The sequence below is a fragment of the Vulpes vulpes genome, chromosome 15 (assembly GCF_048418805.1).
Source record: "Vulpes vulpes isolate BD-2025 chromosome 15, VulVul3, whole genome shotgun sequence".
NCBI lineage: Eukaryota > Metazoa > Chordata > Mammalia > Carnivora > Canidae > Vulpes > Vulpes vulpes.
This window is the reverse complement of record NC_132794.1, coordinates 72,689,940-72,705,515: the sequence shown is the minus strand read 5'-3', so window position 1 is coordinate 72,705,515 and position 15,576 is coordinate 72,689,940. Positions and strand designations below refer to the sequence as shown.

The following is a 15,576-nucleotide window of genomic DNA, read 5'->3' as shown; positions in this document are numbered from 1 at the left end:
CTGCCTCTCTGTCTGTGTGTCTCATGAGTAAATAAATAAAATCTAAAAAAAAAATCTGGTGAGCTACTGATACCCAACTTCACATGTTGTGTTGAAGACCCCAGGAGGCATGGCCACCAGAGGGATGGAAGAGCATGAGTAGCAGACACAGAAACATTCTCTGATCCTGATCAGGGTGGGGCCATAAGCCCTGAGGACGCCCAGGGAGCCATCTTTCCCTCCTTGCGAGGTGCTGTGTCCCTGAGAGCCAGATTGCCCTTCCTTTATGAATACAGGGCCCCACTTCCAGAGTGGACACTTGCCTCTTTCACATTCAGGGCTGTTTTGAATTGTTGCAGGTTGATCTCCCTGTCTTTTCCCGCAATGGTCTCAAACTGGTGTGTCACCCACTGAAGCCACTTGGCATCTTCCTCGGTACTCATGGTGCTGGGAGAAAAGGAGACAGGTTTATGGGTTTGGGGTGGTCAAGGGCTCCTGGTGGTTCCAGGACCTGTGCCTTCTTCTCACTACGGCCTCGGGCCTTCCAGGGGTTGGATCAGCTTCGCCTGTGGGATACAAGCCTCTGCAAGATTGCTTTTTTAAGTCCCTAAGTCCCCGTCTCTTTCTTCCATCTGGCATCAGCTAGCCTGGCCTCGTGTGTCTTTAGGTTCTGGAATCATAGGGTCCCATGAGATGGAGCCCAGACTGTGGGCATAAGATCAGAGAGTGGCACACTCTGGGAATGCAAGTAACATGATGACAGTACTTCCCCACTTCGCATTCCAACAGCTCTTTACTGTTTTCCAAATACTTCCCACCCCCTACTTCATTTGGTCTCTGTCATAGCCTGGTGAGTCATGATGTTTTATAGGGAGGAAATAGATTCAGAGCAGCTGAGTATTTTAGCGAACTTTATTCAGCCAGTGAGAAAGGGAGAGAGAGAATTCAAATCCGAGGCCAGCATGTTCTCCACCGTGTCCCAGAGACTCCACCCTCTGCTTCAACACTTCTAGTACAAGCCACACCAGGACTCAGACCTCGAGTCTTGACTCCCTGAGTCCAGGGCATATTCTTTGATGTCCCCAGGGTATCAGCTAACTAGCACCCTCACAAACAAGCTTAACTATGCAATGACCTGAACAGAGGTGATAGTGATAAATGAGGATACCACTCTCTGTGGCATCAGAACCCAACAGACCAAACTTGAAGCTGTGAGTGAGGATTTATAGCATCCTGTGCTATAAACGTCCCTCTGAGAGAGTGGCTTTGTATCCCATGAGTTCAATGTAACCTTAAATGACTTAACTGCAGTCGATCCTCATTGCTCATTGTTTGTTGATCTCATATTCATGAATTCACTTATTTGTTAAAACTTATTAGTAACCCCCACACTTGCAGCATTTTCCCAGACATTGTGGACATGAACAAAGCAGTGGTAAATTTGAGCTGCCTGATGTACATACACGTTCGCAGCTGAGGTCAAACAAAGTGACCCTCTGCCTTCCTGTTTCAGCTCTCATACTATAAACAAGCGTCCTTTCCGTGATCTACTGAGTGCTGCAAATTTTGTATTTTGGGGCTTTTTATTGGTGACTTTTGCTCCTTATTTACTTATTTTTTTTCATTCTTAAAACATTTTTTTGGGAGGGGCTATGGTTGACACACAATGTTGCATTAGTTTCAGATGTAACTCTATTTATGCTGTGCTCACTACAAGTGTAGCCACCTCTTACCAGGCAACATCGTTACACTATCATTGACTGCATTTCCCATGCTGTCTAAAAAAAAAATAATGGTAAGACTCCCAATTTATTTTACAAAGCTAGCATTACTCAATCCCAATGAAGATAGTGTACAAAAAAGGAAAATTCTAGACAAGTGTAACTTATAGAGATCCAACACTCAAACTAAAATATAACTAATTAAATCCTGGAATTTACTTTAAAAAATAGTAATCCACCTTTATCAGGAAGGACTTTTTCCACATATACAAGGATAGTTCACTATCAAGAAATCTGTCAACCATCCTCTGCTGTCCCAACGGTGCAGTATCCAGAAGAGTAGCAGCTCCCAAGCTGTGATATGTGCCTATCAGAAACAAGGAGAGCTTGCTAAAATGCCCACTCTAACTCACCAACTTTGCAATGGGACCCAGGAATCTGAGCATTTAACCAGCACCCTGGATGTTTGCAACCCCTGGTCCAGGCTCACCCCTGAAGGTTAAATAGCCCCACTTACTTCACCACTTGGGACCCACAGGAAGGCATTCCACAATGCAGAGAGAACTCTGGAAAATGAGACTGTGTGTAAACACTAACCCAGGGAGGGTGGGGACAGGGTATCTGGTGTTCACCTCCCCCTTCTCAGAAATGTTAGTGTTTTGGGGCTGCAGAAGGAGAAGAAATTCTGGGAAGCTGGTGGAGAAGAGTCTGGAACAGCTGGCTGGAAGGAGGGAGGGAGGACATAGGGGAGAAAAGGAGACGGAAGTCCTTGCAAGAAGCCAGGAATCTTCAGATTGCAGAGGTCTAGGGGAACAACGTGCTCCCCGGAGGCCAGAATTATCCTCAGGGACCAGGAGTTTAGGTCCAGGCTTGCTTTGCCCTAACTGAATCACTGGCCTGACTGTGCTATAGTTTGCTCATCTGCCACATGTGACAGGCATCCTTCCAACAAGGGCTGCTATGAGGATCAAATGAGATGCTATTTGGGAAGCACAACTGGGAAGTACTGTACAAATGCTAGATATTGTCATTACTCTGACTAGGCCAGTTCCTGATTTTCCAGATGTGAAAACAGGCCCAGAGAGGTCTGGTGACTTGCCCAAGGTTGCACAGCTTTCTAGCAACTAGGCAAGAGCAGAGCTCACGTCTCCTGACTTCTGTCCCAGGCAGAGTCATCCTTCATAGCTTCCCCTCCAAAGGCAGAGAACCCTTGCCTTTCTCTTCTCACTGGCATTGAAAGCTAGAGGAATGGGCCACTCACCCTCTGCAGCTTTCAAGGTCTGGCTGGGCTGGGTCTTCCAGCATGCTCATCCTTTTTCCCGTCTTCTAGACCGCAGGTCCCAGAGAGGTTGTGGTCTGAACAGCAGCCTGCGTTGTGAAGCCCACAGTTCACCTCTCCCCAGCTCCTCCTCTTCCTGACTTTCCTAAAGAGTTCACACCCACAGCCCCTTAATCATCCATATGCTGGCTAGTGGCTGACTTGGTCCAGAGAAATCTGAAGGTACAAGGAAGGGGCAAGGATTTCACTGGAACGATGTTGGCCGGCTTCCATCTGACTGCATGTCTTCCATTTCCTCTTCTTCAGGGACACCAGCAGGTAGGAAATCCAAAAACACACTGTGGAAAAAAAAATCACCAACAATTGGGACCAGGCTCTGCTCAGCCCTTAATGAGCCAAGGGAGACTTCATTAATCCTACTAATATTGATTGCCAACAGAAATGTTGAAGCACTCACTTTGGGCCGTGTGCACTCTGCTAAGGACTTTACCCATAGTGTTCAATTAATTATGTAACACAGCCCTGTTTGGTGGGCATTATTATCATCACTGCACCAAAGGGGAAAGTGGAACTCTGAAAGGTGAGTGACTTGTCCAGATGGCTGGACAGCCATGTTGGGCTGACTCTGGAGACTGTGCATTTAACTACATGGGGAGCAAAACTCAGTCCCAATTAATCCAGTAAAATGTATTGGACTTGTCCTATGAAGAGATTCCCAGTTCAAGGGACCCAGAGGGAGGGAAGAAAGTGAGCCCTATTGGCCAAAAATCTATGAGAAATTATACAAAGGCTTAGATCAGGCCAGACTGCAACTAAAATTTGAAGTGCTTTTTGCTTTTCATCCTGCCTGGCAAGACATCAGCCGAAGCTGATAACCCTGGACATCTGTTGCAGATTCAGACCCCCAAAGGGTGATTTTAGATGTCTCTCACTAATTTCCAAAATGAAGGAAATAATAATTGCTTTGTTTTGTCTTAAAGCAGGCAGGTTGGTAGAAGAAATTTCTTCCAGGGCAGCCCGGGTGGCTCAGCGGTTTAGCGCCTGCCTTCGGCCCAAGGCGTGATCCTGGAGACCCGGGATCGAGTCCCACATCGGGCTCCCTGTATGGAACTGGCTTCTCCCTCTGCCTCTCTCTCTCTCCCCTCTCTCTCCCCTCTCTCTTTCTCTCTCTCTGTGCTTCTCATAAATAAATAAATAAATCTTAAAAAAATAAAATTATAAAAAAAAGAAATTTCTTCCAATATGTGGCCCTTGATGGGATACTTTAAAGGGCTCCTTGGATCGTAGTCCCACCTGGACTCCAGAGTCATTAGGGGCTCACCTGAAGCCCTTTTGCGGTCATCCACATACTCCTCTGCCCATAGGCTCAGCCAGTTCTCACTGGGCTAGTCCCAAGGCAGTGTAAGATCTGCAAAACTGGTGATCCCTTCTGGTGATCTCTGAAAAATCTCCTATTCCAACTTGGCATATTTCACTGGGTACCAATGATTTAAGACAGTGTCAGAGACAATGAAGAACATCTGGTTCTCTTTCAAGGGTGACTATCCCAGAGTTTGTGCTATAATGATAGCATTTGACAACTTCAGTCCCATGATCTTGGCTTAGGTTTGACATGTTTTCCTTAGAATCAGGATTAGAGGGACGCCTGGGTGGCTCAGGGGTTGAGCATCTGCCTCCGGCTCAGGGCATGATCCTGGGGTCCCGGGATTGAGTCCCACGTCGGGCTCCCTGTGTGGAGCCTGCTTCTCCTTCTGCCCGTGTCTCTGCCTCTCTCTCTCTGGGTCTCTCATGAATAAACAAATAAAATCTTAAAAAAAAAAAAAAAAAAGAATCAGGATTAGAAAGATTTTCAAGTCACAGAGCTCAACCAACATTTTTTTTTTTTTTTTAGCTTAAATCCCTCTTCTACCCTGCTGCAACCAGACCTGGTGGTCAGCAGCGCTGACTTGCACACCTCCAGTCATGGGGTGCCCCCTTGCTTGGGAAGCACCAATTTGGGGGCGACTTTGACTATTCAGATTGTGTTCCTCATAGTGGAGTGAAGTGACTTCCATTAAGTGACTTCAGAAACTACATGTAGTAAAAGGAAAGTTCTTTTGAAGAAATAAGCAAAGCAGTAAGTATGATTTATGCTTTCAAGTTGTGACCAGTTAAAGAAGGGAATGCAGAATGAGTAGAGGTGAGGCAAAGCTGTCCGAGTCCTACTATCATTTTGATGATCTGTGCATGATTCACTGTCTACCCCACTGGACTGTGAGCTCCAAAAGGTAAGGACTCTAGCTCATTAATTTTGAATCCCAGGAAACTAACATGATGCTCAGCACGTGGTAGACGCCCCACGCATATTTGTGGCATGAGTAAACTGCCTCAGTTTGACAAGTATTTAGGAAATACCATGTACCATATACCGTCTGGGTATGCAGAGCTGAGTAAAATAATCCAGCATGATCAAAGCAGATCCAGGATTGACAAGAAGAGAACCACAGGAGGACTTCCCAATGGAAGTGATGGATCTGAGATGGGTTTTAGAGGGTGGATAGGAGTTTGCCAGGTAGAAAGCTAAAAGGACACTCAGAGCAACTGGAAGACCAAACAGAAAGGCATAAAGATGGGAATGCATTCCGTGTTCAAGAAGCTATAAGCAGTTCAGTGTGACTAAACAATGATATAGGGAAGGACAAGCTAGAAAGCAGAACTGGAGCCAGGAGCAGGAGTCAGACTATGAGGGATCTGATACAAGGTGAGCTAAAGATCTAGGCCCCTGCCCTGGTTGCTGGGGAGCCAGTAAAACATGTAAAGCAATGGAGCAACATGATCACGTCCTTGCCAAAATTCTGACAGATGAAAGTCCATTTGTCTCCTAATATCTGGAGAAGAGGCAAATATTTATTTATTTATTTAATTTTTTAAAAAAAGATTCTATTTATTTATTCATGACAGACACACAGAGAGAGGGGCAGAGACATGAGCAGAGGGAGAAGCAGGCTCCATGCAGGGAGCCCGACATGGGACTCAATCCGGGTCTCCAGGATCAAGCCCTGGGCGGAAGGCAGGCGCCAAGCTGCTGAGCCACCAGGGATCCCAGATACAAATATTTAAGAGGAGGATGATAAACACTGTGAAAATGCATTTTTGAACATGCCTTTCTTCTTCTTCTTCTTCTTCTTTTCTTCTTCTTCTTCTTCTTCTTTTTTAAAGAAGAGAAAGCTTTTCTTTTTTTGTTTTCGAAGATTTCATTTATTTATTCATGAGACACACACACACACACACAGAGGCAGAGACACAAGAACAGGGAGAAGCAGGCTGCATGCAGGGGGCCCAATGTGGGACTCCATCCCAGGTGTCGAGGATCATGCCCTGGGCCGAAGGCAGCGCTAAACCGTTGAGCCGCCTGGGCTGCCCAACATGCCTTTCTTCTAACTAACATTTGGGAAGGATAGACGTTTTCTGCCAATTACATTTTTGGATGATTACAAAGCTTATATACATTAATCATGGGAAAATATATAAAACCACAAAAAAAGATTTTAAAGATTGCTGTAATCCACCCATCTAGATAAAATCTCTGCTACAATTAAGTGTTCCTTTCTAGTCACATGGAAAATGTGGCCCAGCATGGGATTCAGAGCGGAGTAGTTTCTGATGAACCTGTTTGCATGAGCTGGTTTGCCTTTTGAAGGGTGGCTAAATTGGCTAAGTGTCTACCTTCGACTTGGGTCATGATCCCGGGGTCCTGGGATTGAGCCCCACATTGGACCCCCTGCTCAGTGGGGAGCCTGCTTCTCCTCTGCCCCTCACCCTGCTCGTGCTCTCTCTCTCACACACATAAAGAAAAAAAGAAAGGTGAAATGCAATGGTTTCACTTATGTCAAGTGGTTTTAAAATGGAGTGGGGCTGCCAGGAAGGAGGCCTCATGCACATCTTGCCAGGTAGGACCAAGAACTTCTGAACCGGGCCAAACCACAAATATTCTAAGGACTCTGTCTTAAAATTTTAAGAATTTTAAGGCAGTGCTCTGGTGGGGAGAGAAGGTGGAGACCTGGGAGTAGACAGCCTGGTCTGAGGGTCCTCTGGGCTTCATGAGGAGAGGCAGTTCCCCTTATTGGAGTGCATTTGGGAGGGGTGGGCATGACTTCCAGGGGTGATAGACCTGGCAGGTGCCATTGAGCTGCCCCATTTACTAGCATAGGAATGAGGGCACTGGCTGAGGGCAGTGAGCCTTGGTACTGGCTTTCTACTGCACTTTGCCATAAACTTCAAGCTGCAGCAACATCTCTCAGCCAATTTCTGGGACAAACCGGTGGGTAGCAAGACCTTTCCCCAAGGGATTGGTGCTGGCATGGATCGCTCAAATTTGGAGTTTTGGAACCCAGCTGAGCCTGAGCTAAAACACAAGAGTGCCCTGCCACCTGGCAGGCAGACAGCTCAGACACAGGCAGGGTGAAGGCAGGGATCTCATGGAGGCTGGGAACACAGAAGAGGTGATTGCGTGCTCTTTTATGAGGGCTTCCTGAAGGGTGGCAGGTGCGGACTCCTCACTTTGGGAGAAGAGGGCTGGGCACCACCTTATTTATCCTACTCATCAGCACCAATGGACTTCAGTGAGCAACATAGCAGCAGCCAGTGGAGGCCAGAGCCACTTACACTGAGCCCCACCCTCTTGCATCCTGCAGGCACATCTCCACTAGTGCAAGTCCACCAGAGAATCAGTGCAACAGACTCCTTCCCCAGAAGACCAGCACAACGCCTTGCTCACACCAAGTCTACTGATCACAGAGTGCCTCAAAGCTTCAGCTCTAGAGGAAATAGGATCTGGCTTCCTTTTTATTTTTATTATTATTATTACTTTAAATTTAATTTTTATTTGTTTTTGTATTATTTGTATTATTTTTCATATTTTTAGACCTCGCTTACTTAACAAGCAGACTAAAACACCACCTACGATCCATCTTTCTTTCTTTCTTTTTTCTTCTTTCTCCTTTCTTTCTTTCTTTCTCTCTTTCTTTTCTTTCTTTCTATCTTTCTTTCTCCTCCTGGACAAAATGACAAGACAGAGGAATTTACCCCAAAAGAAAGAACAGGAAGAAGTAATAGGTAAGGATTTAATCAGTGCAGATATAAGTAAAATGTTTCAACTAGAATTTAAAACAACAATTATAAGGATACTAGCTGGGCTTGAAAAAAAAAACATAGAAGACACTAGAGAATCCAATCTAGTCAAGGCAAAATTTAAAATGCTATAACCAAGATGCAAATCCAAATGGATGCCATGACAATGAGGATGGATGAAACAAAGGAACACATTAGTGATATAGAAGATAAAATTATGGAAAATAATGAAGCTGAGAAGAAGAGGGAAAGAAAAGTATTGGATCATAAATGTTGACTTAGGGAACTCAGCAACTACTTAAAACATATTAACGTTCATATCATCTCAGGAGTCTTCAGGAGTCCCAGAAGACGAAGAAAGAGAAAAGGGGCAGAAAATTTATTTGAGCAAATTATAGCTGAAAACTTCCCTAATCTGGAGAAGAAAAACAGGCATCAAAATCCAAGAAGCACAGAGAACTCCCATTATTTTTTTTTAAAGATTGTATGTATTTATTCATGAGGGACACACAGAGAGAGGTAGAGACACAGGCAGAGGTAGAAGCAGGCTCCATGCAAGGGAACCTGATGCAGGATTTGATCCTGGGACCCTGGGATCATGCCCTGAGCCAAACACATACGCTCAACCTGCTGAGCCACCCAGGCATCCTGAGAACTCCCATTAAGTTAATCAAAAGCCAGCCATCACCAAGACATATAGTCAAATTCACAAAATACATAGATGAGGAAAGAATACTGAAAGCAACAAGGGAGAAAAAAGTCCTTAACCTATAAGGGAAGACAGATCAGGTCCACAGCAGATCTGTCCACAGAAACTTAGCAAGCAGGAAGAGAGTGGCATGGTATATTCACCATGCTGAATGGGGGAAATATACAGCCAAGAATACTTTTTTTCAGCAAGGCTGTTATTTAGATTCGTAGGAGACATAAAGAGTTTCCCAGACAAAGAAAAATTAAAGGAGTTCATGACCAGTAAACCAGCCCGGCAGGAAATATTAAAGGGGACTCTGAATGGGGAAAAAAGACCAAAAGCAACAAAGACTAGAAAGGAACAGAGAACGCCACCAGAAACACCAACTCTACAGATAACACAACGGCACTAAATTCATATCTCTCAATAATCACTCTGAGTATAAATGGACTAAGTGCTTCAATCAAAAGACATAGGGTATCAAAATGGATTAAAAAAAAAACAAGACTCATCTATATGCTACTTACAGGGGACTCATTTTAGAAAACTGCAGATTGAAAGTGAGGGGACAGAGCCTCCTCTGTCATGCTAATGGCTATTTAAAAACAGCCAGAGTAGCCATACTTATATCAGACCAAGTAGATTTTAAACCAAAGACTATAACAAGAGATGAAGAAGGACACTGTATCATAATTAAGGGATCTATCCATCAAGAAAATCTAACACTTGTAAATATTTATGTCCACAACTTGGGAGCACTGAAATATATGAATCAATTAATAACAAATATACAGATACTTATTGATAATAATACAATAATAGTAGGGGACTTATTGCAATGGATAGATCATCTAAGCAGAAAATGAGCAAGGAAACTTGGCTTTAAATGATACACTGAGGGATCCCTGGGTGGCGCAGCGGTTTGGCACCTGCCTTTGGCCCAGGGCGCGATCCTGGAGACCCGGGATCGAATCCCACGTCGGGCTCCCGGTGCATGGAGCCTGCTTCTCCCTCTGCCTGTGTCTCTGCCTCTCTCTCTATCTCTCTGTGACTCTCATAAATAAATAAAAATTAAAAAAAAATTTAAAAAAAATAAATAAATGATACACTGAACCAGATGGACTTCACAGATCTGTTCAGAACATCTCATCCTAAAGCAGCAGAATACACATTCTTTTTGAGTGTACACGGAACATTCTCCAGAATAGATCACATATTAGGTCACAAATCAGCCCTCAACAAGTACAAAAACACTGAGATAATACCATGCATATTTTTCAGCCAAAATACTATGAAACTTGAAATCAACCACAAGAAAAAATTTGGAAGTACTGAAAATCCATGGAAGTTAAAGAACATCCTACTAAAGAATGAGTGGATTAACCAAGAAATTAAAGAAGAAATAAAATAGTACATGGAAGCAAGTGAATATGAAAACAAGATGGTTCAAAACCTTTGGGTTGCAGCAAAGATAGTCCTGAGAGGAAAATATATAGCAATTCAGGCCTACTCCAAGAAGCAAGAAAAATCTCAAATACACAAACTAACCTTACTCCTAAGGGAGCTAGAAAAGGAACAGTGAATGAAGTCTAAAGCCAGCAGAAGAAGGGAAATAATACAGAGTAGAGCAGAAATAAATGATATAGAAACAAACAAACAAAATAGTAGAACAGATCACTGGACCTAAGAGCTGGTTCTTTGAAATAATTAATAAAATTGATTAAAAAGTTCCCCTAGCCAGACTTATCAAAAAGAAAAGAGAAATGACCCAAATAAATAAAATTACAAATGAAAGAGGAGATATTGCAACAAATACCACAGAAATACAAACAATTTAAGAGACTATTATGAAAAATTATATGCTAACAAATTGGGCAATCTAGAAGAAATGGACAAATTCTTAGAAATATACAAACTACCAAGACTGAAACAGGAAGAAATAGAAAATTTAAATAGACCCATAACAAGGAAAGAAATTGAACCAGTAATCAAAAACCTCCCAACACACAAAGTCTGGGTCCAGATGTCTTCTCAGGGAAATTCTACACTTAAATAAGAGGTAATACCTAGTCTTCTCAAATTATTCAAAAAAATAGAAATGGAAAGAAAGCTCCCAAACTGCTTCTTCAAGGCCAGCATTACCTTGATTCCAAAACCAAAGACCCCACTAAAAAGGAGAATTATAGGCCAATATCCCTGATGAGCATGGATGTAAAAATTCTCAACCAGATATTGACAAATAGAATCCCTAAAGTCTTACTCACCATGATCAAGTGGGATTTATTCTTGGGCTGCAGGGGTGGTTCAATATTTGCAAATTAATCAACACAACATGATACACGACATTAATAAAAGAAAGAATAGGGATCCCTGGGTGGCGCAGCTGTTTGGCGCCTGCCTTTGGCCCAGGGCGCGATCCTGGAGACCCGGGATCGAATCCCACATCAGGCTCCCGGTGCATGGAGCCTGCTTCTCCCTCCGCCTGTGTCTCTGCCTCTCTCTCTCTCTCTGTGACTATCATAAATAAATAAAAAAATTAAAAAAAAATTTAAAAAATAAAAGAAAGAATAAGAACCGTATATTCTCAATAGATGCAGAAAAAGCATTGGAGGGCAGCCTGAGTGGCTCAGTGGTTTAGCACTGCCTTCAGCCCAGGGTCTGATCCTGGAGACCTGGGATCGAGTCCCACATCGGGCTCTCTGCATGGAGCCTGCTTCTCCCTCTGCCTGTGTCTCTGCCTCTCTTTCTCTCTGTGTCTCTCATGAATAAATAAATAAAAATCTTAAAAGAAAGCATTGGATAAAATACAGCATCCATTCTTGACAAAAACCCTCAACAAAATAGGTATAGATGGAATATACATCAACATCATAAAGGCCAGATACAAAAGACCCACAGTTAATATCACCCTGAGAGCTTTTCCTCTATGGACAAGAATAAGACAGGGATGTCCACTCTCACCATTACTATTTAATATAGTACTGGAAGTCTTAGCCTCAGCAATCAGATAACAGAAAAATAAAAAGCATCCAAGTCGGAAAGGAAGAAGTCAAACTTTCACTATTTACAGATGACATGATACTCTATGTAGAAAACCCAAAGGCCTCCACCAAAAAAATTTTTAGGGCTGATACATGAATTTAGCAAAGTCTCAGGATATAAAATCAATGTACAGAAAGCTGTTGCATTTCTATATACCAATAATGAAGCAGCAGAAAGAGAAATCAAGGAATTGATCCCATTTACAATTACACCAAAATTCATATGATACCTAGGAATAAAACTAACCAAAGAGATAAAAGATCTGTACTCCAAAAACTATAAAACACCGATGGAAGAAACTGAAGAGGTCACAAAGAAATGGAAAGATGTTCCATGCTCATGGATTGAAAGAACTAATATTGTTAAAATGTCTGTATTACTAAAGCAATCTACAGATTTAAAGCAATCTCTATCAAAATACCAACAACATTTTTCATAGAGCTAGAACAAATAATCCTAAAATTTGTATGGAACCACAAAAGACTCCAAATAGCCAAAGCAATCTTGGAAAAGAGAAGTGAAGCTGGAAGCATCACAATTCTGGACTTCAAGTTACATTACAAGGCTATAGTGATCAAGGCAGTATGGTACTGGCACAAAAAGAGGCACACAGATCAATGGAACAAAATAGAGAGCCCAGAAATGGACCCACAACTGTATGGTCTACCAACCTTCAACAAAGCAGAAAAGAATATCCAGGGGTAAAAAGACAGTTTCTTCAACAAATGGTGTTGGGAAACTGGACATCCATAGGCAGAAGAATGAAACTAGACCACTTTCTTACACCATACACAAAAAATAAATTCAAAATGGATAAAAGCCCTAAATGTGAGATAGGAAACCATCAAGATCCTAGAGTAAAACACAGGTGCAGCATCTTTGATATTGGCCATAGCAACTTCTTACTAGACATGTCACCAGAGGCAGGGGAAACAAAAGAACTAGAACTGGGACTTCATCAAGATAAAAAGCTTCTGCAAAGTGAAGGAAACATCAAAACTAATAGGCGGCCTATGGAATGGGAGAAGATAATTGCAAATGACATATCTGATAAAGGGTTATTATCTAAAATTGATAAAGAACTCATCCAACTCAATACCCCAAAAAACAAGTAATCCAGTTAAGAAATGAGCAGAAGACATGGGCAGACATTTTTCCAAAGAAGACATCCAGATGGCTAACACAGATGAAAAGGAGTTCAACATCATTCATCATCAGGAAAATACAAATCAAAACCACGATCAGATACTACCGCACACCTTCAGAATGGCTAAAATTAACAACACAGGGAACAACAGGTATTGGTGAGGATGCAGAGAAAGGAGAATCCTCATGCAGTGTTGTATGCAAACTGGTGCAACCACTCTGGAAAACAGTATGGAGGTTCTTCAGAAAGTTAGAAATAGAGCTACTCCTACAATCCAGCAACTGCACTACTCTGTATTTACCCAAAGGATACAAAAAAATACCTCATGTTATAGCAGCATTATCTACAATAGCCAAACTATGGAAAGAGCCCAAATGTCCATTGACTGATGAATGGATAAAGAAGAAGTGGTATGTATATATATTATATCAATATGTATATATATATATATATATGTATATATATATATATATATACACACACACATTACTCAGCCATTAAAAAGAATGAAATTTTGCCAGTTGCAATGATGTGGTTGGAGCTAGAGTATATCATGCTAAGAGAAATAAGTCAGACAGAGAAAGACAAATACCATATGATTTTCTGATTGACATTTCACTCAGCCTAATACCCTCCAAACATTATATGGTCTCATTCATTTGGGGAATATAAAAATTAGTGAAAGGGAATAAAGGGAAAGGAGAGAAAATGAGTGAAAATATCAGTGAGGGTGACAAAACATGAGAGACACCTAACTCAAGGGGTAGTGGAAGGGGAAGTGGGCGGGGAGTTGGGGTGACTGGGTGATGGGCAATGAGGGGGGCACTTGACGGGATGAGCACTGGGTGTTATGCTATATGTTGGCAAATTGAACTCCAATAAAACATTTTTTAAAAATACCATATGATTTCACTCATATGTGGAATTTAAGAAACAAACATAAACATATGGCAGTGGGGGGGGGGAAGAGAGAGAGAGAGAAGGAAACAAAGCATAAGAGACTCTTAATAATAGAGAACAAACTGAAGACTGATAGAGGAAGGTGGGTGAGGGGTATGGGATAGAAGAGTGATGGGTATTTTTTTAAGATTTTATTTATTTATGCATGAGAGACACAGAGAGAGGCAGAGACATAGGCAGAGGGAGAAGCAGGCTCCCTGTGAGGATCCTGATGCAGGACTCAATCCCAGGACCCCAGCATCACATCCTGAGTCAAAAGCAGAGACTCAACCACTAAGCCACCCAGGTGCCCCAAGTGATGGGTATCAAGGAGAGCATTTGTTATGAGAGTGGTGGGTGTTAACATGTAAGTGATGGACCACCGAATTCTACTGAAACCAATATTGTACTGTATGTTGACTAACTTAAATAAAATTTTGAAAAAAATACATAAAGGTAAAAATTTAAAAGACCAGCTGCTATCAAAAACAAGATAAACATCTCTGTTGACCATAGATGAAACGGAAATACACAAGGGCTGTAAAGTGGAAGCCCCAGTCCTGCTCAGTTCTGGGTGCAGAGTCTTCTAAGAACTCTGCTCCTGGGAAAGGATGTGAGCCTCCAGCTGAGGGAGTCCTGATTATGGGACAGGGCTGAAAAAAGCTGTGACTGACCATTGCCTAGAACTGACTAATATTTTGTATTTAGGAGAAAAAGAGGAGTTGACATAGCCTCCTTGCCCAGACCTGGACCAGGCCAACAGCTGTTTGGTGACTGCACTCACAATGTCCTCCCTAGGCCACCAAGACCAGTATTAAATTAGGGGAGCTCAGAAAGCTAGATGGAAGCAACCATGAAACTTTTAGAGAAAGATCAAGCATGAACACACACACACACACACACACACACACACACACACACACACCATTCAAGGTGAGCCAAGAAGCTGGTATTCCAGAAGACCCAAAAAGAGTGAATGCTCAGTGCTCGCTTGGGCAGCACATATACTAAAATTGGAACGATACAGAGAAGATGGCCCCCCAGCAAGGATCACACGCAAATTCATGAAGTGTTTCATATTTTTAAAATTAGGAAAAAAATAAAATTAGAGAGGAAGACAAACTATGAGAGACTCCAAACTCTGGGAAACAAACAAAGAGTTGCAAAAGGGAAGGTAGGTGGTGGGATAGGATAACTGGGTGATGGGCATTAAGGAGGACATACGATGAGTTGAGCACTGGGTGTTATACTTTATGTTGGAAAACTGAATTTAAATACAATTAAAAAAACACTTCATTTTATAACTGCAAAAAAAAAAAAAAAGAATGAATGCTAAGAAGACAGCCATTCAAACCAATAATAGGGAGAAATCATTCTTTAAGCATATGTAGAATCTTTAAAGAGAGAAAAGAAAGAAAACCACCCATTTTTTAAAATAAATTAATTTTTATTGGTGTTCAATTTGCCAACATACAAAAAAACACCCAGTGCTCATCCCGTCAAGTGTCCCCCTCAGTGCCCGTCACCCATTCCCCCCCAACCCCTGCCCTCCTCCCCTTCCACCACCCCTAGTTCGAGAAAACCACCCATTAAAAAGAAAAGACGTTTAGAAATAAAAATGTGCAGAAAGCAAACCAGTTTTAGCTGGTGTGAAGAAAACCCAGTTAGA

The 15,576-nt window shown here is 42.3% G+C and overlaps 1 protein-coding gene and 1 pseudogene across 1 annotated transcript in view; one reads left to right on the top strand and one right to left on the bottom strand.

Annotated features, from left to right (window-relative positions):
- NOX5 (NADPH oxidase 5) overlaps positions 1 to 3,317 on the bottom strand; it is a 36,159-nt gene extending 32,842 nt beyond the window's left edge. The window contains exons 1-2 of the mRNA XM_026014178.2: positions 2,962 to 3,317; positions 303 to 426 (exon numbers count right to left, since the gene is read on the bottom strand). Coding sequence (XP_025869963.2) covers positions 303 to 426; positions 2,962 to 3,011 — 174 coding nt within the window. The 5' untranslated portion in view covers positions 3,012 to 3,317. The remainder of the gene's footprint in view (positions 1 to 302; positions 427 to 2,961) is intronic.
- Positions 3,318 to 14,890: 11,573 nt separating this feature from the next.
- Positions 14,891 to 14,991, top strand: LOC112918428 (U6 spliceosomal RNA; annotated as a pseudogene).
- The last annotated feature ends 585 nt before the right edge of the window (positions 14,992 to 15,576 follow it).